Source organism: Coffea arabica, chromosome 11e (genome assembly GCF_036785885.1).
Source record: "Coffea arabica cultivar ET-39 chromosome 11e, Coffea Arabica ET-39 HiFi, whole genome shotgun sequence".
Taxonomy (NCBI): domain Eukaryota; kingdom Viridiplantae; phylum Streptophyta; class Magnoliopsida; order Gentianales; family Rubiaceae; genus Coffea; species Coffea arabica.
Genome location: NC_092331.1, coordinates 37,932,323 through 37,959,707, shown reverse-complemented (window position 1 = coordinate 37,959,707; position 27,385 = coordinate 37,932,323). Strand labels below are relative to the sequence as shown.

General features: G+C 35.4%; 1 protein-coding gene across 1 annotated transcript; it reads right to left on the bottom strand.

Annotated features, from left to right (window-relative positions):
• Window positions 1-180: 180 nt before the first annotated feature.
• LOC113719676 (serine carboxypeptidase-like 35) lies at window positions 181-27,141 on the bottom strand. The gene is made up of 8 exons (XM_027244946.2): window positions 26,712-27,141; window positions 23,182-23,286; window positions 19,158-19,346; window positions 17,355-17,443; window positions 16,683-16,961; window positions 3,243-3,379; window positions 1,328-1,420; window positions 181-555 (listed from the first exon to the last, which is right to left on the bottom strand). Exons 1-8 carry the CDS (start codon window positions 26,977-26,979, stop codon window positions 294-296), a joined length of 1,422 nt encoding a protein of 473 aa, XP_027100747.1. The 5' UTR covers window positions 26,980-27,141; the 3' UTR covers window positions 181-293.
• Between the last annotated feature and the right edge of the window lie 244 nt (window positions 27,142-27,385).

Genomic DNA, 27,385 nt, shown 5'->3' with positions numbered 1-27,385 from the left:
TTTTTTTAATCTTTTTTTTAGGCAACTTATTGCTGCATTGTTTCCGTCCCTGCATCTAATCCAAGAAAAGCTGCAAAAAAATTACACGAATGGGAAATGTATCAACATTCATCAAACCAGCTAGTCAAAAAATTGTAAGAAGACAAATCAATATCAAATGAGGGAAAACGATTCTGGTGAAGTATGCCTGAAAACATAGTATACAACATAGTACTTTATTCTCCGTACAAATTATCCATGTCTATGAAGTTGATAACTAACTGTTGATTTAAACTGACTACAGGCTACATAAGTTAGTGATGTGAAGATGGCAAAGGGGTGTTCGAAAGAAAATGGGAGAAGAGAGAAAGGGATTGGTCAGGTGCGAACATCGGGACTTGGTGACCCGCTCCTCTCACAGTCAGGAAAGTGAGACCACCCTCCACATAGGTCTCCACCCACCCTGCCACTTGCTGCTTGTGGTACCAGGCTCTCCATTCTTCTTTTACCTTCAATCCCATCTCATTGATGCTGTACCTTGTTGATGTTACTGGCACTCTTCCATCTGTATCGCCACTGGATTTCAAGTGTTGTCAGGGCTAAAACTTAGTATTCATGAATCACAAATTGTAAGTATAAACTAAAATTATTGCACTATCAGCAAAGATCTTGACTCCGTTATTGATTCTATTCATACCATTATTAACATGTTTGATGAATCTCGTAGGATCATGAGACCTAAATATTGGACACAGAGTCGCATGTTTGCCTTTAAATGCAGGTTTTGAAATGACATTTAGATACTTATATGGATGAAATTAGGGAGAAGGAAACGAAAGATTCAAGATTTCGTACCTAAAATTGTTGATAAATAATTACTATTATCAACTTAGAGTTTTACAGAATCTACGATATTTACGTATCGTGATACTTCTAACTGGCTAGGGAGTACAACAATCCACATCCCAGTGCTAACTCACAAAGGTAAGACTGATATCAAAGGGATTGGGGCAGGCTAGGGTTTTATTTCTTTTACGATATGAAGAAAAAAGAAAAAAAAAAAGATATGACAAACATCCAAATAATATTGTTTTCATACATTGAAAATTATTACGTAAAACAACATTATATACGTGTAAAGGAGTGATTTGGCTGGAGAGATGGTTTCTAAAGGAGTGATTTATGGTCCAAATATTTTAAGACCTAAAGCTATGTGGTTAGACTGAAACCAACCAATATATATTGGAACGCAAAACTGCAATTATATGTTCCTGGATTTGGTTCATCTTTTTAATTTGGCAAATAGGTAGGTTAGGGTGGAAAAAGAGTTGAGAGTAAGGTAACACACCTGAACACCCAAACACGCAATCCAGTATTTAAAAGCTTCCTAATGATGGGTAATACAGTGTCCGGAGCGTCATTCCACTTTCGAATTATATTGCTGTGATCACAAACACAAAAGACAACAGATGAAACTCCTCTCACAAGCCCCAAAAAGGAACAAAAAGCTTATAAAGAGAAAGGGCAAGATGCAATTTCCGGAATCCTTAAATTTGAAACTTTGTCATTATATTGGTCCCTTAGCATTTAACGTCTCGAATTTCATCTTGAGCATTGACCATGCACTGTGAGTGTAGTTCAGTTTGACTAATCAATTGGTTCTTATGACCAAAATAGACTTATCATACAAGCCATACCTTTCATACACCAAAAAAATATATTAATCTTGTATATACTTATAATATATTACACTAGCATTCTTGGATACATGTCACTTAATTTGAACTTGAATTTGCACTTCATGTTTTGCATATGTGGCACTCTCAGCATAAATAACAAATATAACAGATCATAAAATGTGGAAAAGTCTCTAGTGGTTGAACCAATATGTGGAAAAGCCCCCTATCATAACAAGTCATACATTCCAACCCTCATGATTTGAACTAATATAAAACAGCGAAGGAAATCATCAAAAGTAATGGGAGCAAACGAAATGATACAATTACCCTAATATATATATATATATATATATATATATATATATATATATATATATATATAAACAATAAAACGCCCTCTAACAACCATCCTAATTAAGCAAACTTATGAAAAAATCCCCTGTAATTAAGTCTACATGTAGAACAGCCCCCCTATGGTGGCTAATTGCCACAATCACTCTTAACCTTCTGCTGCCACCCTCCCCTCCATCACCACCCTCCTCTATCTCCTTCCTCCTATCCCTTTCCCCTCTCTCTTCCTCCTATCTCTTCTTCCCTCCCCTTCATTACCACCCCTTCCTCTCCAATTATGGCCCCTTTCCTGCACCCTCTCTCCTCCATGCGAGGAGCGATCTGGTCACAACCCCTTTCCCACACACCTTTCCCTATATCCCACGACCATATTTGGTCACGGGAGAGAGAGAGTGGTGCTAGGAAGGGGGTGCAAGGAATGAGAGGGAGGGGAGTATAGGGGTAGGGAGGGAGAAGGAATGGAGAGGAAGAAGAAAGAGAGAGAGGGTGGTGGCGATGCAAGAAGAGGTGGCAGCGAAGGTGGAAAGTAATAGTGGCAAGAGATGGGGGTAGTAGTGGAGGAAGAAATGGATGGTATTTTATTTATTATTTTATGTATAGAAATAAGGTGAGTTATATTTGGAAGTTTTTATTTATTTATTTTTTGTGTAAAAATAATGTGAGTTATATTTGGGAGTTTTTGGAGTGTTTGTAAGATTTTTATTGAGTTCTAAGAGGTATAATAGTTATATAAGCTCAAAATCTGTTTGAAAAAAATTATTTTTCAGCACAAATACTTGCAAAACAAGTGCGAACATCTCAAATCCATTAATTTCGATGATAACCGTCGCTATTTCATATTAGTTCAAACCATAAGATATTGGAGTGTATGATTTGAAACTAATTATTGTAAGACATTCACAACAAAAGAACATTGTTAAGCACTTGAGTAATCACATAATAGTTGCAAAATGCTAGTTAATCTTCAGAGACAACAAAGACAGATCAAGGGTACCATTAAAATTTGTCACACATTCAACAAAAAGGAAGCTCCTGTTGGGATCTTTCTGAAAATTCCAAGTAAATGCTTGACCTTGAATATTGTCCTCATAAATGCTTTTTTTACGTACCAATGACTTTTGCACAATTATATAAATGATTTATGTGATTTTCTATCTTTAACCCTTTCTTAATTCGACATAAGAAGTGACCTATGCATGATTTCTATGAGCGAATCAATACTAGTCCACAAACTTGCATGGGGTATAGGGATAGGACAATTTGGTGAGGTTGGCATGCAGGGCCTTCTGAACATCTTCTCTGTTGAGATACGCCTCAACGTAATCTTCCGTACACGGATCGTAGCCCGATGGCAATTTGTGCCAAAGATCCTGAAATCAGATAGATACATATAATCACATTTTGTTTGGTTTAATTTGTGTTCTTGTTTGAATAAAAGAGTATTGGAGGAAGGACTTTATATGAAAGATTTCACCGATGGTTGCGAGTGGTAAAGAGCTGCTTTTTCGAATGTGAAAAATACTCAATTACCTTTTAAAACAGGATTAATTCCACAATACAACCACATAAACTTTTGAGTTATACTGAGTTTGCACTCCCAAATTTTATTTTATATTAGTGTTACTCAGTGTTATCAAGTTCACCAGCATTGCATCTCAAACTTATGCTTCCGAGTGCTTGGCACTTTAAAGGTGCATTCCAAATTACCATAATCCAACACAGAGCAATGGACGTATATATAGGAACGGTATGCATGTCAACTACAAAACTTTTCTTTTCAATGCTAAAAAATAGTATTAGTATTTCAAAATCTCAGAATAATGAGTCAAAGAATATATCTTTACCTATTTTAATAGAAATAAAGGTTGTTGACTGATTTTGAACATTGTATAAACTTTAGGGTGTAAATGTAAAGTGCTCAATACGAAAGTCCAAGGTGCAAAACTTGAATTGCTACAGTAATAGGGTGGAAAATCAAAGCAGTCCAAAATTATTCTCAATGAATAAAACAAGATAAAACCTGATACCTATGGATACTCGACTCGATGGTTAATCCAATTAGACGATTAATGGGTAATCCATTAGGGTTTTGTTTTGATGAGGAGTTACCAACAGATAACTCAAGAGACTTTGATAAGAGAATCCTAAAAATCCGATACCCGATACATATACATATGCATATAGACATATACATATGTGTAAATGTATAAGTGTGTGTATGTGTGTGTATATCGACAAATTAATACGCCTATAAAACTTGTTTATTCTTTTTAATTTGTATTCAGCTAGCAGACATTTTTATCTTGTAAACTATTATTTGTCATGCTTTCTATACAACTTCTTGCTGAAAAATGTGGGATAGTTGTTTGGATCCCCTATTGAAAGATTGCTAAATTTATCTTTCATAAAATGTTCAATTTTTCTGGCTCTATCTAAGGATGGCAATGGGGGCGGGTGCCCGCCCCGCGGGGGGCTCATGGGGTGGGGGTTGGGGCGGGGGCGGGGGCGGGGGGGAATTTTTTCCCCCCGCTTAGAAACGGGGCGGGGGGCGGGGGTATACTCCCCCGCCCCGCCACCCGCAAAAAAAAATATATATATATATATATAAATGACTATATATTATATGTAAGTTAATTAGTTATAAACTTATGATAATGATATTATTAGTTAGATGTATTATATAATGTATATTAGTTTATGTAATATAATTGATATTATCAATTATATGAATAATTATACATGTCTACTAATAGAATTTATTAATTAGTTATACTAAATTTACTAATACATTTATACTAAATTTTTAATTACACTTAATAGAATAACACTTTTTTCTCAAAAAAAAGCACAAACACAATGATGAATTAGTGATTGCATTTGTACTAAAAGTGAAAATTTGACTATTTTAGTTATATTTATTTCATCATATTGGATTGTATTCAAATAACTTCTGTTTGATTGTTTTTATGAGTTTCAATTGTAAAATTACAATGAATAATAATTTGGTGATGTGTTGATATTTTAGTACTTGATTATTTATTAAAATTTAATTATAATAAAATTTTATTAACCCCGCGGGTGCCCCCGCGGGGGAAGCGGGGCAAGGCGGGGCGGGGGCGGGGGGAGCGGGAGGCGGGGGACGGGGGGAACTAATAGGCAACGGGGCGGGGGACGGGGGAGGGGTCCCCCGCCCCGTTGCCATCCCTAGCTCTATCCAAATTTAAGAAAAATTGAACATAGTGTGTTGATCTAACATGATGTGTATTTAATTTGATAAAAGCTAATTCTCTTTTTTTTTTTTGAATTATTCAGATTAAAGGATACTTAATTGGTAAATCGAACCTGAAATGAGAGAGTTAGATAATAAGAGTTAAACCCATAAGATTACCCGATAGTGTTTGGTAAAAGATTTAGATATGCGGGTTAAGATTTAATAAGAGAGATTTTTAAGGATACAACACCTATTGCCATTCCTAAATATAGACGAAGCCTCGCAATAATGGAACAGATTAACTGCGTGAATATTTAGACCCCACGTCTCCCCTAAAGGTCCTTTTGTTTTAGACCATGAATTTTTGCAGGGAGATACTACCAAGAAAAAAAAGAAACAATAGGAGGCTAAAGAGGGCCCAAGAAGCCTCAAGCACAACGGCCAAACCTATCAAACTTTCCTCTAAATCAGAATCTCTAAGTTCATCAAATTCTTCACAAACCTCTAAACGGGCAGGACAGCAGGCCATTACCATAGAAAACTTCACAATTAGCCCAAACCGATTCCAACCAATTCCCATTCCCAATCTAAACAAACCTCGATCCTTTTTAACTGCCTTCAATCTCTGGGGATATATTTACTAGGATTATAAATTAACATGGTTTTAAACTTTCTCCATCCAAAATCATTTTTGTCAACACTCTTGTTTGTTTTATTTTAAAGGACAAACAATTTATTTTATTTTAAAAAGACAAACAAATATGATTTTCCCACTTGGTTCGTTACTTGATGAAATTTTCACGGACCAAACTTAATAATTCTTCCTCTTGATGTAGAGTAGGGACTTCATATTTTTAAGCAAATGTTTAACCCTCCCAAATGACTATTCTCAATCTTTTCAAAGTAGAAGTTCAAGTTCAACAAACAAACCCAATTCTTACCACCGTTACTAGTCAAACAAGGCTGTACAAAATGCTTGGTCTTCTTCCATCACAACATATATTCAACCTTAGCATATTCAAGTGTGGTTCCAAATGAATCCCAAGACCATCGAATAAGCAAATTATCAAGCCTCACACTTTCTACAACCAAAAAACTGTATCAATAGCAAAATTGGCTTCCATTACCAACAAAGATGAATATTTCAAATAGCTTAAACAGATTCTACAACTACTAGACCAATCATAAACAAAGAACCAACCTAAATTATTAAAAAAATAGGCAGGCTAAAAAATCTTTAGACATTGAGGACAACCATAATAAAGTCCAACAAAACGAGGATGACTGTTATGAAATTTTCTCACTAATTTCATAAAAACAAACATTTTAGTAGTAATTTAATAGTAATACCAGAAGTTACTGTATAAATTCAATTGTCATTGTGCAAACACAATAAACAAAAGTGCACTATATAGTGTAGCAAGAACTAGAGTAACCACTATACTCTAAGCATTATAATGGGCACGGGTGTAAGTGAATCTAATCAAACTAGATACCCTAATATTCAAACTTGTTTAATTATCTTAACAAGTTTGAAATTTTGTTCAAATTTGGCTTGTTTGTTTATCAAAACCAAAATTTGAACGAAATTTTTATCGAATTTGGATGTTATCAAACATAAAATGATATTTAAATTTGGCTTGATTAGTTGGCAAACCAAATTCGAATGAGTTCTTACCAAACCAAGTTTGATTTGAATATCAAGTAGTTTGGTTCATTTTTCAACCCTAATAGTGGGTACTGTAGCAAAACAAAAAATTTTGTTATAAATACCTCTCAAACACTCTAGACTAGACACAATAATTTTGAACCATTTTAAACTTTCTAGTTGAAAGTTCTCCTTTCCCTCTCTCTAGAAAACTCTTGTATTCAAGAATCTTGATTTGGGTTCAACTTCAACCATTGTAAGCATTCTTGTTCAATAAACTTCATTGGCCTCACATTACAGTGTAAGATCTGTAGGATTTGTAGGATTATTGAGGTTCTTGGAGAAATTCAAGATGGCATATTGTTCTATATTTTGAGTCTAACCTACTAGATCTATACTATCTTTATTATAATTTGTTTTGGAAAATATAATGATTCACTATGGATCACAATGGATATTGTATCGTAGGGAAGGGAATTACTAAAAATCAATTTGTTTAAGTCTTTCCCTTATATTGCTTCATACAGGATTAGGGACTTGAGAAACTAAACAAATAGATAAGAGATAAAGGGAAGAAAGTGGCAGATGGACTACCTCTGGGAAAGGAAGCCTAGGCGGTTAAAGCAGTAATGTCAAAAATAGTAAACAGAACTATAAATAAATAACAGAATATAAAGGCGGCTTAGCCGACCAAAGATAGATAAAATAAGATTGAAAATTTATTGAATAAGAATACTTACAATGTTTGTAACTTGAATCCAAGTCAAGATTCTTGAATACAAGAGTTTTCTAGAGAGAGAGAGAGAGAACAATTTTTAATTAGAAAGTTTAGAATGGCTTAAAATTGGTGCGTCTAGTCTAGAGAGTTTGTGTGGTATTTATAGCAAAAATTTTCATTTTACTACAGCACCCGCAACAGTGTTCAGTGCATTTTTGTTTGCTGCATTTGTATAGTAACTACCAAATTTGTACTGTAACTTCCGGTATTGCTATTACATTACTATTACAATGTTTGTTTTTATGAAATTTGTGAGAAATTCTATAACTGTCATTCTCATTTTGTTGGACTTCGTCATAGCTGTCCTTAGAGTTCGAAGATTCTTCTGCTTGCCTATTCTTTGATGATTCAGATTGGTCCTTCATTTGTGATTGGTCTAGATTTTACAGCACCTTTTCAATTGTTTGATATATTCATCTTTATTGGTAATTGATACCAATTTTGTTGCTGATGAGGTTTTTAATTGCAGAATTTGTAAGACATGAAGATTTGCTTGTTTTGATGGTGTTTGGATTCCTTTAGGACCTTGCTTGAATATGCTAAGGTTGAATATAAGTTATGATGAAGGAGGACTGCTATTTTGTATAGCCTTGTCTAACTAGTAACAATAGTAAGGACTGGGTTTATTTGACGAACTTAAACTTTCTAGAAGGATCAAGCTATTAAAATGATTGAGAAATAGTGTAGCAAAACTAGGATCTAGCTGTTTGGGGATTATACTTTTGTTTAAAAATTTGAAATTCCTGCTCTACATTGGGAGGAAGGATTTTTGGTTTTGGTTCATGCGAATTTCACTAGGTAACAAACTAGGCGGGAAAATCATATATGTTTGTCTTTATGAAATAAAACAAATAAGACTACAGGAAATTAGGTAAGCTATCCAGGAAGCTTTCTATAGCTTTTTAACCAAAACAGAGCAACACATCCACTTTTTTTATTGGTTTGAAATTTGGGCACAAGAAAATGAGATTGATAATTGCTTGTTCTTCTCTATAACCTTTGTTTCAAAGAAATGACAAACCTCAGATGGGGAAGTACAAGCAGAATTTCCTCCATCAAAGCCTATAACAATTAGACGGATAAGGGACTTGGGAAAGCTAAATGAACAGATAAGAGATGAAAAGAAAAGTATCGTAGATGGGCTATCTCTGGGAAAGGGGCTTAAACGGTTGAACCAACCATATCAGCAAGTAATATAACTGAAAAATAGATAGAGAAATGTAAAAGGCAGGTTAGCCAACCATAGACAAAATAAGAAAGGAGTTCATTGAATTCTTACTAAGTTTGTAGCTTGAATCCAAACTTGAAACTCTTGATTACAAAATTTGAAAGAAAGAGAGAGAGGAGAGAATTCTTCAGGTTTAGAGAGAGACATAGTTGAAGAATTGGTGTATAATTGTTTAGAAGCCTAAATCTCTTATTAAAAATTTAAAATCTTAATTTTAGATTTGAAGGGAGGATTTCAAGGTTTGGTCCATAAGCATTCCACTAGGTAATGAACGAGGCTAGAAAGTCTTTTTTCTTTCTTTGTCTTTTTGAAGTAGAATAAGAATGAATGTTGGTTTATATGACTCTGGAATTAAGCTATTTTGTAGTCTCAATAGATGTAACCTATGGGATTAAAACGGGTTGAGAAGGAGCGAAACTGATTAAGGTTGGCTCCCCAGTCAGCAGGTTTGATGATTTTTAAAATTTAAGCACATGAATGGGTTTTGTACTCTTCATTGTTTTTTTCCTTCTTCCTTGTGAATGGTCTGAAGGAGACTGACTAAGAGTCTTCCAACATTTGTTTATAGTATTCCTGTATTTTGATTAGATATAAAAGAATAAAATTACAATTTAGAGGTAGTATTGTATTGGTTAAGGAATTGGAATTATTATACCAAAAACCAGGTTTTGTTTGTGTAATTGTCATATCAGCAAAGGTTTTGATGCATTGGTTAGGTAGGGGTTTAGACGAAAAAATAGTTGAGCCATGGCTATTTGTTTAGTTGGTTAGGTTACAATAGTTTTTTGTTTGGATGATTGGATAGTTCCTGCCTTGATATGGGTCGATGTTCCCCATGTAAGATAACCCACCATTTCAGCCCATTGTTTAATCTCAGTTTCTTCTACTACATCAAACCAAACATCTAAACAAATTAAAGCTATTGTAACTCAATCATCTATACAAACAGCCATAACTCAATCATTGCCTTCATCTAAATCCCTACCTAGTCACTACATCAAAACCTCAACTTACTTGATAGTTACACAAACTGAACTTGACATAATAATCCCCATTCATTAGCGAACACAATACTACCTCCAAATTTCAATTTTATTCCTTTATCTATAATCAGAACATAGGAATACTACAAAAGAGTGTTGGAAGACTCTATCAGTTTCCTTTAGACCATTCACAAGGAAGAAGGAAAAAACAATGAAGAGTAGTACATTACCTATTCACGTGCTCAATTTTTGAAAATCATTAAACTTGCTGATCGGGAACCAACCTTAACTAGTTTCGCTCCTTCTCAACCCTCTTTAATCTTGCAGATTACACCTATTGGGACTACAAGCAGCCTTGTTCCAAATGTTTTTCATTCCAGAACTACATGAACTAACATTCAATCTTATTCTATTTCAAAAAGACAAACAAATATGATTTTTCAACCTATTTCGTTACCTGGTGGAATACGAATGGACTAAAACTTAAAATCCTCCGTCTCTAGATGTAAAAAAAGAATTTCAAATTTTTAACGAAATATTTAGTTCGTCAAACTATTATATACCAATCTCTTTACACTACTTCTCAACCTTTTCCCTAGCTTGGGTCTCTGTAATGACCCTAGATATTTTCACTAGATATTTCTGAGCAGAAATGTATCTGCCACGCTTTCCTTTTCAGGTAGTTAGTTAGCATTTCAGATACTTAGTTAGTCAGCTAGCTGTTAAAAGGCATGCATGCATGCATGCTCATTCTGTTAAGAGATTGGTTAGTCGCAGAAGGATCTAGAGGGAGCATTCTGTATAAACAAAGCCTAAGGGGACGTAAAGACCACGCTATCAGATACAACCAATTCAGTTTCCTTCCTTGTTGCACTATCTTTTCCTCTCTTCCCTCTCACACTTCTCCTCCTTCCCTACTTTCTCTCTGCTACACTCCTCTACCTCCTTAGCTTATTCAGATCCCAACTAGTAGTACCATTACCAGTAGTATCAGAGCTTCCGGTCCTTGGACTAGGAAGCTTAGATCGACATATCACAATGGCGGATAGAACAAGGATGAAGACAATGGAGGAACAGTTCCGCAGGCAAGAAAGCAAGATTCAAGGAATTCTGGAATCCTTGGCAGCAAACAAGCAAAGCATGGAGGATAGGTTGGATGCAGTGAGTGTTGAGTTGAGCAATAAGCTAGATGCGTTCATGTCAGCCATCTCTCAGCAGCTCTCCAGTTTGAACCGTGGAAATCAAGAGAAAGGAATATTAGGCTCTCCAGAGGGAAGTCACTCCAGAAGTTCAGACATGGGGAGTAGAGAACAAGGAGAAAGGAATGCTAGGAATGCCTTCTATGCTAGCGCGCCTAAATTGGAAATTCCAGCATTTAGGGGGGACAATTCGAGGGAATGGATCAGGAAACTTCAGAAATATTGCCAGCTTCTGCACATTCCCAAGGAGCAGTGGATGGAGTTGGCAGAATTCCACTTGGAGGAGAAAGCGGCAGTGTGGTATCAAGGATTCAGATCTACTAGGGGTCACAAGGTGGATTGGATGGAGTTTTCTGGAGAACTGTGTAAGAGGTTTGGAACCTTAGGACAACTGGATCCAGTAGAGCAATTCAACAAGTTGCAACTCTCTTCCACAGTCCTAGCATATCAAGAAAAATTTGAGGAGCTGTTATCAGAGGTAATGGTTCGAGCCCCACACCTTCCAAAAAACTATTATATTTCCTGCTTTTTGAGTGGACTGCCAAATGAATTGAGATCAATGGTGAAAACTCACGATCCTAAGACATTATCCAAAGCCTTTGAGTTGGCCAGACTACAGGAAAATGCCTTTGAAGCCTACCATAGGAAGCACAAACCTCATCAGAGGGCCATGGCCTAGGGAAACACCACACAGACTGCTGCTCAGCACACTGTGGCACCTACCAAACCTGTCATTGTCAATGCTGTCAAGAAAACACCTCAACACTTCAAGAAAATCACACCAGAAGAACTGCAGTACAGAAGGGAACACCATCTTTGCTACAAGTGTGGAGAAAAGTTTGGTCCAGGTCACCAGTGCAGGCAGAAGGAGATCCATCTGATTGTAGCAGTAGAAGATAGGCCTGAGGATTTGGAGGAAGGGGAGGTAATTGAGTACCAAGGGACACAGTCGGCCAAAGGAGTGGAGATGGCAATACATGCACTGACAGGGAAGATGACTTACAATACCATCAAACTGCAGGGGCTGTTCAAAGGGACCCCCCTGTCAATCCTGGTGGTGGGGGAAGTACTCACAGCTTTGTCAAAAATACTGTGGCTCAACTCTTTCCAGGGATGGTTCAGTCTATCAAACCCTTCAAGGTCAAGGTGGCTAATGGGGAGTACTTGACCTGTAGTAAGATGATTCCAAACATGAACTGGGAAATGCAAGGTAAACAATTCACTCATGACATGTTTATCATTAACTTAGAGCCTTAAGATATGATCATAGGAGTGGATTGGATGGCTGCACACAGCCCCATCACCTTTGACTTCAGGCAGTTGAACATGACATTTGATAAGGAAGGGGAAAGGGTCTTGCTACAAGGGGAGTCTAAGGAGGCCGTCCTCAAATTTCCTAGAGATAATGCTGAGAAAGAGGGACTAAGCACCAGAATTTGGAAGCATGCCTGCGGGCTGAGGATGAGTGGAACTAAGGTACACACTATAACTCAGTTGGATATTACTTTTCAACAGTCCCTAGATGCTCTAATTGCAGACTACAAGGATGTATTTGGAGAGCCAAAATCCCTCCCCCTTTCCAGAGACTGTGACCACCAAATTCCTTTAGTACCAAATGCCAAGCCATTCAAGTTAGCACCTTATAGGTACCCTCACAACCAGAAAAATGAAATAGAAAAACAGGTAAAAGACATGCTTAGTAGTGGCATTATTCAGCTCAGCCATAGTCCGTTTGCATCTCCAGTTCTGTTAGTTAAAAAGAAAGATGGAACTTGGAGATTTTGTGTTGATTACAGACAACTAAATGACCTGACTATCAAAGATAAATTTCCAATACCTATCATTGATGATTTACTCGATGAGCTATATGGTGCTAAGCTCTTCACTAAGATTGATCTAAGAGCTGGTTACCATCAGATCAGAATGTACCTTGCTGACATTCCAAAAATAGCCTTCAAAACTCACCTTGGACTGTATAAATTCACAGTCATGCCATTTGGCCTTACCAATGCACCAGTAACCTTTCAAAGCCTGATGAACCATGTATTCGAACCTTACTTGAGCAAATTTGTGCTAGTATTTTTTGATGACATCCTTGTGTACAGTCCGGACCCAAACACTCACCTTTTACACCTCAAAACTGTCCTAGAAACACTCAGATCTCACTCCCTATTTGCCAAGCTTTCCAAATGCATCTTTGGACAGTCTCAAGTGGAGTATTTGGGACACATTATCAGTGGAGATGGAGTACAGGCAGACCCCTCAAAAGTCAAAAGCATGATGGACTAGCCTACACCTACATCAGTGAAAGCTTTGAGAGGATTTTTGGGACTTACAGGCTACTACAGGAGGTTCGTGAGAGGTTATGGACTCATTGCCAAGCCACTTACTGAGTTGCTGAAGAAAGAAAATTTCCACTGGAGTGAACATACTGAGCTAGCCTTCCAAAAGCTTAAACAACTGATGAGTAGCACACCGGTCCTCACACTTCCTAATTTTTCCTTACCATTTGTTCTAGAAACAGATGCTAGTCATAAGGCTATAGGAGCTGTACTCATGCAGCAATGAAGGCCTATTGCTTATCTCAGTCAAGCCTTGCGGCCTAAGAACTTGGGGTTATCAATATATGAGAAGGAGCTGTTATCCCTTATCACAGCTGTATCTAAGTGGAGGCATTACTTGTTGGGAAACCATTTCATTATCAAGACAGATCACCAGAGCTTAAAATACCTATTGGAGCAGAAGATAACTACCCCCCTTCAGCAAAAGTGGCTTACTAAATTGTTAGGATTGGATTATGAAATACAGTACAAAAAAGGGAAAGAAAATCTTGTGGCCGATGCACTGTCCAGAAGAGACTATGAAGGAGACAGTTCTACACACAGTCTCTCAGTCATGAAACCTGCATGGCTGTCTGAAGTCCTGGAAAGCTACCAAGGGGATAGTGCAGTGACTAAGCTAATTGAAGCCTTGACTATTACACCAGATTCTCTCCCAAATTACTCTTTTGTTGGGGGATTGCTCAGGTATAAGGGTAGGGTGTACATTGGAGCGTTAGGGAACTTGAGACAGAAGCTGATAGCCTGCTTCCATGACTCTCGCCTTGGGGGTCATTCAGGAAATCTGGGAACCTATCAGAGGTTGAAGGGACCATTCTTCTGGCCTGGGATGAAGAGGAAGGTAGAAGAGTAGGTGCAGCAATGTGATGTCTGTAAAAGGAGCAAGGTAGAAAACTGCAAGGCACCAGGTCTACTGCAACCCCTTCCTGTCCCTGAGCAAGCATGGCAACATTTTTCAATGGACTTCATAGAAGGATTACCCAAATCTCAAGGATATGAAGGGATACTGGTGGTCATCGACAGGTTCACCAAGTATTGTCATCTTGTAGCACTATCCTCTAAGTATACAGCACAGTCAATAGCTAACATATATTTTGATAACATCTACAAATTGCACGGATTACCTCTGAGCATTGTATCAGACAGGGACAGGCTGTTTACTAGCATGTTCTGGCAGGAGTTGTTTGGGAAGCTAAGTACTAAGCAGCACTACTCCACTGCCTACCACCCTCAGACAGACGGGCAGACAGAAAGGCTGAACAGATGTATAGAGACATACTTGAGGTGTTTGTGTTTCCAACAGCCTCACAAATGGAAGTCCTTACTAGTAGCTGCTAAATGGTGGTACAACACCAACCATCACACAGCCTTGAAGATGAGTCCTTTTCAGGCTCTGTATGGTTATCCACCCTCTCAATTAGGCCTCAATGCCTTAGAGACTCCAGCAGCTGCTGTGGAACAATGGCTAGGGGATAGAAGGAAATGGAATGAACTGCTGAAGGGTAATCTAATCAAGGCTCAGAATCGAATGAAGCAGTTTGCTGACAAAGATAGAATTGAAAGGAGTTTTCAGGTAGGAGACTGGATCTATTTGAAATTGCAAACTTATAGACAAACTTCAGTAGCAGTCCGGAGAAATCTGAAGTTATCTTCCAAGTATTATGACCCTTACAAGGTCCTTCAGAAGGTGGGGAATGCGGCCTACAGACTGGAATTACCTGCTGGTTCTTTGATACATCCTACCTTCTATGTCTCCCTGCTTAAACCATCTGCAAAGAATCATGTTGTGACTCAGGAGTTACCCTTGACGACTATGGATGGACAGATTAAAATTGCTACTGAAAAGGTGATTGCTACTCGTGAAATCATAAGGAAAAGACAGAAGGTGACTCAAGTGTTGATCAAATGGGTGAACCTAAGCACTGAAGACTCAACTTGGGAGGATGTCACGGTGATACAATCACAGTTTCCAAATTTCCAGCTCAATCCTAGTGACTAGGATTCTTATGGGGGAGGTGTTGTAATGACCCTAGATATTTTCACTAGATATTTCTGAGCAGAAATGTATCTGCCACGCTTTCCGTTTCAGGTAGTTAGTTAGCATTTCAGATAGTTAGTTAGTCAGCTAGCTGTTAAAAGGCATGCATGCATGCATGCTCATTCTGTTAAGAGATTGGTTAGTCGCAGAAGGATCTAGAGGGAGCATTCTGTATAAATAAAGCCTAAGGGGACATAAAGACCACGCTATCAGATACAACCAATTCAGTTTCCTTCCTTGTTGCACTATCTTTTCCTCTCTTCCCTCTCACACTTCTCCTCCTTCCCTACTTTCTCTCTGCTACACTCCTCTACCTCCTTAGCTTATTCAGATCCCAACTAGTAGTACCATTACAGTCTCCCAGTGAAAATTTAAGTTTGTCAAATAACAACTTTTACTACCACTACTGGTCAAACTGGCCTACACACAGCGGTGGTTGACCTTTACAACAGACTATATCCAACCACAACATTCAGCCATGGCTCCAGAGGAACCCAAGAGCCATCAACCAGTCGACTAGAAGGTCACACAATTCTTGCAGCAAAAAACTCTAGCAGCTGTGAAATTGGTATCAGTCACTAACAAAGACGAATATGTCAAACAATTAAAACAAATTCTACAACAATTGGACCAATCAAAATCAAGATACTAGCCAAAATCATCAAGGAAAATAAACGGAAGAATCGTCAAGACTTTGAAAATAGTTTTGACGTATGGACTCCAATATAACGACAATGACTGTTATGGAATTTATTCACAAAATTCCATAAAATCAATATAAAATTATATTATGTAATAGAAATAATGAAAAATACTGTAGAAATCTGGTAGTTACCGTGCAAACATAGTAGACAAAATGCACTTTACACCATAGCAAAACACGGTGCACTGTGCACTATAGCGGATACAATGACAAAATGAAAAATTTTATTATAAATACCCATCAAACTCATCATTCTAAACACACCAATTCTTTAGCTAAATCACTCTCTAAAACTAAAGAATTCTCTCCTATCTCTCTAAAATTTTGTAATCAAGAAACTTCAAAATTGGATTCAACCTGCAAACTTCGTAAGATTTCAATAAACTCCTTTTTTCTTATTCTGTCTACGGTTGGCTGAGTTCCATTTTACATTTTTAAGCAAAATTGTTCGAAAAGCTTAGTTTAATTTTCCAACAATTAGACTTGCTTTCTTTGCAAATATTGAAGCTTAAGCACAGAAATATAAAGGTGCAAGCAAATACTTACATGTTGAGTGAAAAATCGAGGTGCCACGATGAGTTTTTGAGCAGCCTTGTTCAAGGAACTGAGGCAAACGGGAGCATAGATGTTGTAAATGTCTATGCCTGAATAAGCTTCTAAAAAACCTCTAATATGCATAGTACATTGACTGGTCGAAATGTTGCTTTTGAAATCACAATCTTTGTATATGTTCCGGTGGAGTTGGTCGGAGATAATTGCATGAGTCCAAGCATAATCGATTAAACCTGGTTGATCAGTTGGGTCATTGATTACTGCATTTCCCATCTGTTCGTCATCAACGAAAGTCACATTATTTTATTTTATCAAAGTCTATTTAGGGTAATTCAGTTGAAAGTTAAGAAAATGCTTAGAGAAAAAGTTAGAAAATCATGTAACTATTGCCATTGGCGGAGGTTGAGGAATGGGGGCAGCCACCTATGTTTGCAAAATAAACAAGATTGTATGTATAGATGCTAACATTGTATGCTCCACGAAGTTTATTAAATTATTGCACTATTCTCCCCAAATTGTTTAGTAACATTTTTTAACAATTTGATGTAAACCAATGTAGTACATATCTAATTGATTAATTTAAGTAGAAATATGACATTAATGTTGGACAAAAAGATTATAATGTCGCCAACTAATATGGAAATGAAGAGAGTACATTTTGTATACCAGTATTCCCTTCAGATTAATTGAATATCCTTTCTTAGCTCCTTTATTCTTTTCATGAATAAGATTGGCGAGCTGAGGAACATAGTGACCTGTGACACGTAGAGGATATATATTAGTTATGGAGCATTGAAACAAAACAAAAACTTCAAGTACAAAATCCATTTACAATTTTTCCTACTACAGGACATCAAATTATTTCCGATTGGCATTGAGACTAAATTGGCTTAAAATGAAGCAAAAACTTCAAATGCAAGTCTCCATTTTAAATATCTACCTTTTAGAGGAAAACAATTATCCCTCGCTGGCCATTAAACTAAATTGACTTAAATGTAAAGCATGCCAAGTAAAGTGCATTGGCATCAAACTATCAGTATTCAGTTCCAAAGACCGTTCATATTAAGCCTTTGTATCAATCACGAAGAAGCAACAATGGAAAAAAGAAGCAGCAGAGGGAGCAAGGAGCTATATATGATCAATTGGCAGAGTCCATAGGCTGATTGGATTAAACTGAATGTAGACGAAGTCTTGGCCAAAAATTCAAGAGTAGCAGTCTGTAGTAGGAGTAATTAGAGATGTCTTAGGAGTTTGAAGGGGCTGACTGGAGGGGAGTATTAAGGGACCTAGGTCGTTTGCGGTTGCAGTACAATTGCAGAATATGGTTAAAACTTTCAATAGACGAGGTCAGCTCACTGAGATCAGCCCAAGGTCAGCTCGGCCGATCTCGACCATTGAAAGTTCTCTGCGTCTGCGGTTGCCAGATCTGGATCCAGCATTAAGTAATCCTGGCCATTGAAAGTTCTCTGAGTCTCTGGTTGCCAGATCCGGATACAGCAATAAGTTGGGCACTGCCAAGAACCATTGTGGCAGAATTCTGGGCCATGATATGTGAATTAAAATTAGTGTTAACGATGGGGTTTAGAAAAGTAGCAGTTAAGTCTGACACAAAGGAATCGACTTAGTTGAAAAGACCAGGGTAGAAAGCCCCCATTTCAAATTGAATACGATTGTAAGAAGCTGGATAGCTCGGAACTGGGAATGCAAATTTTGTGCACTGCATGAGAGAGGGGAACATAGTAGCTGACCACTTGGCCAAAGAGAGACTTGAGAAGTCACCTAGACTTGTAATTTAATCAGAGCCTCCGTGGTCCCTTCAATCAATTTTAAGTGCTCATTTAGTGGGATGGACCTCACACGTTCCATTTCGTACAATTTGGGGATAAATTAGCAATTCATCTCCAAATTACACCAATTGTATATGATTTAGACCAGATAATAACAAACTAATTCTACTAGAGTTACGCGTGAATATAACCTGTTTACGCCCAAATCCAATTTATCTTTACACTCTTTTGGACACCTAAAATGATTTACACGAAAATTTCACTCATTTACACCAGGAACAAATTTATGCAAAATTGTACGAGATGCAACTTGTGAGGCTCCTAATCATGCCACTTATCTGTTAATTTCCTTATAAATGGCCTTCCAAAGTACCAAAAAAGAAATCTCAACTCGATAGTAGGCAAATGGGTTTATTTTTCCCTTTATAAGCCAAACTATTACCTTGCTACAAATGTAGTCTATATTGCTTCTTTTGTGGTTCAACAAGGCAAACATTATTTACATTTTTCATATGCAAATTTATATTTAAATTTAGTTCTGGGTCTAATTATATCAAAATGGTCAGAGCAAAGGTTAAAGTGTATCATATAAACAAAAGCGAAATGATAAATAAGAATGCAATGTTGAATATTAGTCCTAACTATTCTTTAACTGTCTAAATTAGTTTGCGTAAGATCATACCAGCATAGCTCTCTCCGGCAATGTAGAAATCGTGAAGCCTAAAGTTGGGGAATCTTTTGAACCATCCGATCAGAACTGCATGAGAATCTTCAGCTGTAATTGAGTCACCGAGCTTCTCTGTGTCCCCTGACTTGTTTGAATATGAAAAGCCCACCCCCACAGGTGCTTCCAGAAAGAGAATATTTGCAACTACACGATTGAATGTAACAGATAACATCAGCAGAGAGTGAATACATAACGAAGTTAAATGCACTATCTCATATTCGTTTGGTTACTTCTCGTTACTTTAAATCACAAATTGAAAGGTAAACGTCCAAAACTAGAGGTGTCAATATGGATAAATGGTTCATAATTGGTTTTGACTTAATGGATGGTAGATAAAATTTATCCAATCCATTTAGATCCATTTAATAAATGGATCTAAATGGATGGATCTAAATGGATTAAATAAAAACCAATTATCCATTTATAATCCATTTAAATATTTTGATTACTTTATTTTTGTATTATCATTTCTTGTAATATGGAAATACTTTTTTATGTACTTGTAAATTTTAGGTGTATTTGGATGAGAAAGAGTACAAAATACGCCATTCTCTCATGGTCGTAAAAGGACTTTGGATAGCAAAAGAACTACAATTAAGCTATCAAACATTAACTGATGCAGAAACTTATCACGCGACTGAAGGTGCTTGCAATCCCCAATTCACAAGGGAAGACGTAGTTAATAATAACGAACACTACAAGGAATTTAAAGAACACTACAAGGAATTAAAGAAAAGAATAAAATTCAAACTGGCATATTTTATGATGTCCAGTCCAGCAGGCACATGTATGCACGGCACAGAGAGAGAGAGAGAGAGAGAGAGAGAGAGAGAGAGAGAGAGAGAGGCCACCAAGGCCAAGGGGAGCTGCTGAGGCCTCACCAGGCATTTCCTTTCCGTTTCTTTTATTTGGTTTTTAAGTAAATGGATATATGTGGTTTTTGTGGATAATCCATATAAATCCATTTAATTTAATGGTTTTGCTTTGGTCAACCATTTAAAACCAATATTATAAATGGATAATCCAAATCCATTTAATTATGGATTATATAGATGGATAAATAGATCTCAATCCAAATTGCCACCTCTATCCAAAACCTAATTGAAATTCGAATTTAATTTGCACACACACACATAAACTATAATCTTTGCATAGGCTTTTTTTTTTTTTGGCAAAAATGAGGTTTTTTTTAAATGTGCTTTTCAATTATCATTTTATCTCATATATATCGCATTCCAAAAATGCTATAGTATTATTTTTGTAATCGTACTCTTGAGAAACAAAAATTGCACTGAGTTTCTGAATCTTATTCATCAGGTTAACTAGATTTCTACTTATTTAATAACCAAAGAAGCTACGCATCGTATCATCAGTGCACGCCAAACATAGGGAATAGTTAATGATACAGAATAATTTAAAAATTTTTGAGTTATTCTACATGGTAGGCACAAGATAAAAAGTGAAGTAAACGTCACTTTTCCGCTAAAGTACTTTTGTTTTTTTCTTTGATGAAAGTGAACACAATTCAAAAGTGCAAGTGGTAATTTTACAGTTCCACCATTTATTTTGTTTGCTTTATCCTAGGGACACAGATTTAAGGGGAAAAAATTATTTACCTTGGCTTGACTATTTTTTGGCTTAAATTACTTTTAATCCCCGAAGGAATTTTGTAATTTTAATTTGCACCTAGGTGATTTATGTAATTGTGTACGGAAATCAAGGTATAAATCATACAATAAAAATCACATTAGAGAAGGAGAAAAATTTTGAGACACCAAACAAGATATATGCGCTAATTAATGAATTAATCTTGATTAGCTTTTTTTATTATATTTGTAATAATAAAACATTTGAGTTACAAAGTCAATATTAAGAAATTTGAAATATTAGGAGTGAAACCTGCATGCTGCTTGACTTTTTTTTATCAAGCTATTACTCAATTTTTCTTTTATTTTTGTACAAGGTATTGATTTTTTTTTTTTTTTGGGGTTGAAAACGACAGGAACGACAACCGGACAAGTGGAATAATAACCACCGAACAATGGGAAAACTAACAATAGCCACACTACAATTCCCAGCTAGGAGATTCAGAATGTAGACATCCTATTTCTCATGTATCAACCTTGGTATTTTTACAACTAGATCAATGCCTATTGTTAGTATCAATCGATTTTTGAAAAAAAAAAAAAATTCTAGCAGAGGACGGATGGAATTTGCTAGATAGGAAGGGAGGAAAGGAAGACTTGAACCCAAAATTTCTAAATATTAAAACCTCAACATTATCAACTGATTCAATATTTAAAAATTGTCCTCACTGTAATTAGACATGTCAATAGATCGAATCTTTTTTAAATCTAACCCATGCCCAATATACTTGGGTAGGGTTGGCTTTAACTTCTTAAGCCCAAACCTTAATCAGACTTAGATTCTATTAGAGAGTCATAGGTTTAGATAGAGTTTAAATTCCTATGATATAAATATATATATATATATCAGTAAATTTATAAACTAATCTAATATTATATGGCCCCTGGATTATGGATACAATAAGAATTCATAACTGTTAGGTTATAGGATATGCTCTTAAACTAAGAAAACACCACCTACATAGAATTAGTTGATAATAGTTTTTTCTTTAAGTTTAAAATATTGCATTCAACTTCTTAAATGTTAATTTTATTATTTGAAAACAAAAATTGGATGGCATTTATATTATTTTTAACCTCTACATATTTTTAAAATATTTTAATTTTAGTTCTTCAATGTATGTTTAGAAAAATAGCTATGGGTACCTATTAGGTACCCGAACCCATAAGGGTCAAAATCGGGGTTTATTTTTTCAAAACCATAAAGGTCCAAGTCTAGATCCAAATTTAGGTTTGACTAAATTTGACGGGTTTGAATTTGGATCAGAGAGATCCAACTCAAACTCTACCAATTAACATGTCTAACTGTAATTTTAAGAAATGACAAGTAAAACCTCTATAAATTAATACCCTTGGGACCATACAAATTCTATTAATTTAAAGAGGTATTAGCTAATTGATAAATTAATAATTTATTAATTTATTAAGTGTAGTTATAATTCTATCTAAGGAATATAAGCCAATGCATATCTACTTGATGCGTAAGTATAATTTATTTTATTAATATCTTCAATTATGAAATAATTGACATCATTTTTCTATAATCAAGATGTCAAAATGATTTAGGAATACTAAATGATAGATATCAAAAAGATAGATATCCATATGCATGTGTGATGCTTTCTAGTATACTCATTCTTTACACATTTGTGATTAGTCATAGTTGATTTCGACATGATTCAATTAGATTTAAGTTTTAAAAAAAATAGACTCATATTTTAGAAAAATATAATTTTAGTGAATTATTAATTACTTGATGCGTAAGTATAATTTATTTTATTAATATCTTCAATTATGAAATAATTGACATCATTTTTCTATAATCAAGATGTCAAAATGATTTAGGAATACTAAATGATAGATATCAAAAAGATAGATATCCATATGCATGTGTGATGCTTTCTACTATACTCATTCTTTACACATTTGTGATTAGTCATAGTTGATTTCGACATGATTCAATTAGATTTAAGTTTTAAAAAAAATAGACTCATATTTTAGAAAAATATAATTTTAGTGAATTATTAATTTATGATATAAATGGAACTAAAGGACTATATAAGGTTTCCAAAAAAATTATTATCTTATTATTTTATCGAAATTATTAATTTAACTCGTTAGCCCAAGTTGGGATTAAAAAATTATTATTTAATAGAGGTTATTAATTTATCAATTATTATTTTATGGGGGTTTTATTGCATAGAGAACCACATTAAGCGTTTCAAATGAGGGCCAAAAAATAAAATCGTTATGATCTACTATATAAAGCTACCATTCGGCTCCTGAGAGTAAGAATGAAATGAAAAATGAGATAAATCCAAGGAATTTGTTACCCTTATTCCAAGAGTATTTGTTGTAAATAAGCTGTCCGTTGTTCCGGACAAGAAAGGGACCAAGTTCTTGCATAGCACCATAAGCAACAGAAGAGCATCCTGGTCCTGAGGAACATAATATAGTAGCAAACAACATAAGTAATTAATATGCAAACTAAAGTATCAAATATTGGCTAACAGATTAATAAATTGTTTGGGATCCAGTAGGTTTTTTTAATTCTTTATTCTGTACTAATATATATATATATATATATATATATATATATATATATATATAATTTAGGCAAACTACAGTAAACCAGCAGTAACCATGAGTTATCTTTGCCATTTTTATTGTTCTACTTTATGCCCAATATGTTATCCTATTGCTAATTGCAAACATATAAAAAAGCCATCCCGCCACATGTTTAAATTCGACAAATTTCCCCTCATTTTGATATACTAGTGTCTCCATAATTTTATTACCCTAGTAAATCAATGCAATAAAGATAATTGTACCCAATATAATATTGAAAGACAAATTTTATATATATATATATATATATATATATATATATATATATATATATATATATATATATATATATATATATATTGTATCGTTTCGGTTGCATTCTTCGTCTTCCTTGTCGATTTCTTGTCTTCTTACTTTTTCGTTTTACTTTACCTTCTCCTTTCTCTTCTCTTTTTTTCCTCCCCTCATTCGCTTTGTGTCCTGTGTGTCCTGTAAAGGACCATTAGTTGGCCCCGGGGGTCCAATAAGTTGGCCCCTAGTGAAACACTTTGCAGTCAAAACAAAAGTAGAGAAAAACAAAAGCACAAAGAAAATGGGGAAGTGTCCAAGTCTTAGGCCCCATTACATTACAAAAAAGGGAACATTCCAGCTAATATGGGGTTGACAATAATCATTCCTACTACTTTTCAACACCACTAACACAATGAAGTGAATTATTTTATTTCACAGATTTACTATAATTTCATGTTATAATTTACTCAAGTCATAACTACTGGTGCTAGCCCAATGGTCAGGGAGGGATTTAAGGGTCTTTTTCACTATCAGATTTAGAGATATGCTCGAGGTAGGGATGGAAGGATATTAAAATGAAAAAGGAAAGACATTACTCATGTCATACAACGATAGTTTATGGAGCAAAATTCTTATCATAATACTTTCTCAAATTTGTAAAGGATATTCTTTCTTCCTTTGCCAACACATTCATATTATATATATATATATATATATATATATATATATATATATATATATATATATATATATATATATATATATTATATCATTCATTGGATTAAAGAAGAGGAAGATGAGAAGGAAAGCTAAAAGCCATGCCGGACACAAACAAATTCTAAATCTGTGCACTCTTCAGCAGCTTTTGTGCCTATGCCCATGATGCCTATGATAACCATTTGATCAATTCCAAGAAGTACACATGCTGCTGGATTTTTAATATTTTTTCCTATGACGCATTAGTTGTTTGATTTGGTTCATTTCCCCATGAAGAAGATTGACCTGTATGAGTTAAAAAACATATATGCATGAAGTATAAAAGTATATCGTAATGGCATTTAAGGATGATTTGGTTCATAGAATTTTGATGGCATCCGTCGGATTACTACTTTTATGTTTTTTGTTAACATGGAAATTTTTTTGATATACAATTATTGATCCCAACTAAGAGTCAAGGACTTTAAATCTTGGTGGGATGGGAGGTTAAGGATTCAAACCTTATCTCCCATTAATAAGTTATTATATGTAATTTCTTCTAAATTAATATGAATGTATAGTGCACCCATCTGATTTGATAATAGTTCAATCCCTGTCAGTTTCTCTAGACCCCATTGGGTCTCTCTCCCCCCTAAAATAGGCTAAAGTAGGAGTAGATTAGATTACCAGTTGCTGTCTAATAAAAAAAACTAAGAGTCAAGGACTTTGAACATGTGAATAGTTTAGTTATGAAATTGATTTATGAAAGGGGCTATTTTTCTTTATTGAGATATTAATACCCTTAATCTCACTTAGGCTCAATTCATCATTAAGTGCTATAATATACTAAACCTTTTCTCTCATATTAAAGACAGAAAAGAAAAGAAATGTTGCTGCAGATTTTTGTTCATCTTCAGCCCAATCCAAATCTCTGATGCTGAAGATAAGATAAAATTTTGCCGAATTTCAGAATAAGTTATTGAAGAAGTTCTGATCGCTATAGGAATAACAAAGAAAATCAACCTTTTATTCATGCCCTACTCTTGGACCTTTAAATCAAGGAAATAGTTAAAAATAAGCAAGAAATTAATTTAAATGGTATGGAGAACCAGGATATGTGTTTTGCAACCAAGAGTATAAAACTATTGGGGTTAAGTTTTCTTGCCACATCAGATGTTTAGTAATTAGAAAAGTATAAATTGAATTTATGATATTATGGCTAATAGCGTCTACTTAATAATAATGCATGAATTTAAAATGAAGGGTCTAAACTTAGACCCTCCATTTTAACTCATTTAACTCTCAAGTGCACAGAGCCACACACATCAATGTTGAGATTACTTATTAGATTATCATATACACTCTCCCCAAAAAGAAAAGGAAAAATTTCAAAAGTAGTAGAGAAAATGGCACATATGACAAGCCATTTTTCCTAGGTGAAAGCAGTAGAATTCTACCAAACAGGATTTTTTTGTCAGTAACAAGATAACAAATTATTAGACAGACATTAAAAAAAGGGTAAAAAGAAGAACTATTAGAAATTCAGAACTTTTGACATTGTACTTTGTAGATAAGAAAAGAAGAGTAACAGAATTATGTCATAAAGCTCCATATAAAATAACAAAAATTGCTGGTCACAAAATCCTCCATTTTTTGTTTTAATTGACAAACCCCGTTCACGAGTGGCAAACACCGGTCACGAGAGGAATGTTAGCCCAAATTTCGTTTTTTTTTAAAAAAAAAACGGAGGAAAACATAAGCCTTGCCTCCAAAAGTGCAAGATTTGCTTGGCTTTTTACATTTCCTGAAAGTCTCGAACTCCACCATAAAGGAACAAAAGTTTGTAAAAGCAACTAGTATATTTTACAAAAAGAGAGGTTGTAAAGATAAACAGTATTAGCCCAAAAGGTTAAGGTCCCGTTTGGATTGCATTTTCCGTCATTTTTCATGGAAAAATTACTGTAGCGATTTGATGTATGTGAGGAAAAAAGGTAATAGGGAAATGTGTTCACGGAAAATGACGAAATTTTTCTACGGAAAACAGCAATCCAAGCAAGGTTTAAAGTTTTCAAGTGCTAATGCTTCTCTTCTTCTTTATTGACTCTAACCACATACATACAAGATACTACACCTAACCACCACCACCCTCCCCCAGTCTTCTTCACCAACCACCACCCTCCTCCCCCATCTTCCATCCGCTTTCTGACCGCCACCATCACTACCCAAAAAGATGCAAGAAAAGCACACAAGACGAAAGAGCATACAAGAATGTCTAGAAAAGAACGAGGAAAGTTGACAAAATACTAACCTCCATTTAGCCAAAGAACTAGAGGCCTATGAGAAACATCATTTTGGGCTTCAAAAAACCAGTAAAAAAGTGCCTTCTCATCGTTTGGCCGGAGTTTGATGTAACCAGCAAAGTGCTGGAAACCAAACTGCTCAAGTGGTTGCCCTGGCAAGTATACAACTTTGTCAGCTTCTCTTTCTCTTTGGGACTTATCTGCTCCCACAGTCTCCGGTAACACATGTACCAATGCCACGCAGCTAAACAACAAAGTGTACCAAAAAACAGCCATTGAACGAAGTTCAAGAGAAGCCGATGGGTAAATTTTATTTACTATCTCCTAAATCTACTTGAGAAGCAGGATGCTGGAAGTGAGTGTCGATGAACAGAGTGTTTTCTGGCTTTTTATGGTCCTGAAAGGCGTTGGGGGAACCAGATCACGTGAGAAGTGTAACTTTTTCTATATATCATAGGTGATGTGTTATACATTTTCCCCTATATTAGCATACAAATCGTATAAACGCGAAAATAATTCATTTCAACGTTCTACTTATGTTATGCTAGAGGATATTAATATTCTTGAGTAAATTTATTTGCGCCCAATTGAAATTGGACTAACTCCATTTTGTACTCCTAAACTTGTACCACTTTTCTAAATTTTAGACTTTTCGCACCATAGACTTTTAATATTGTCACCT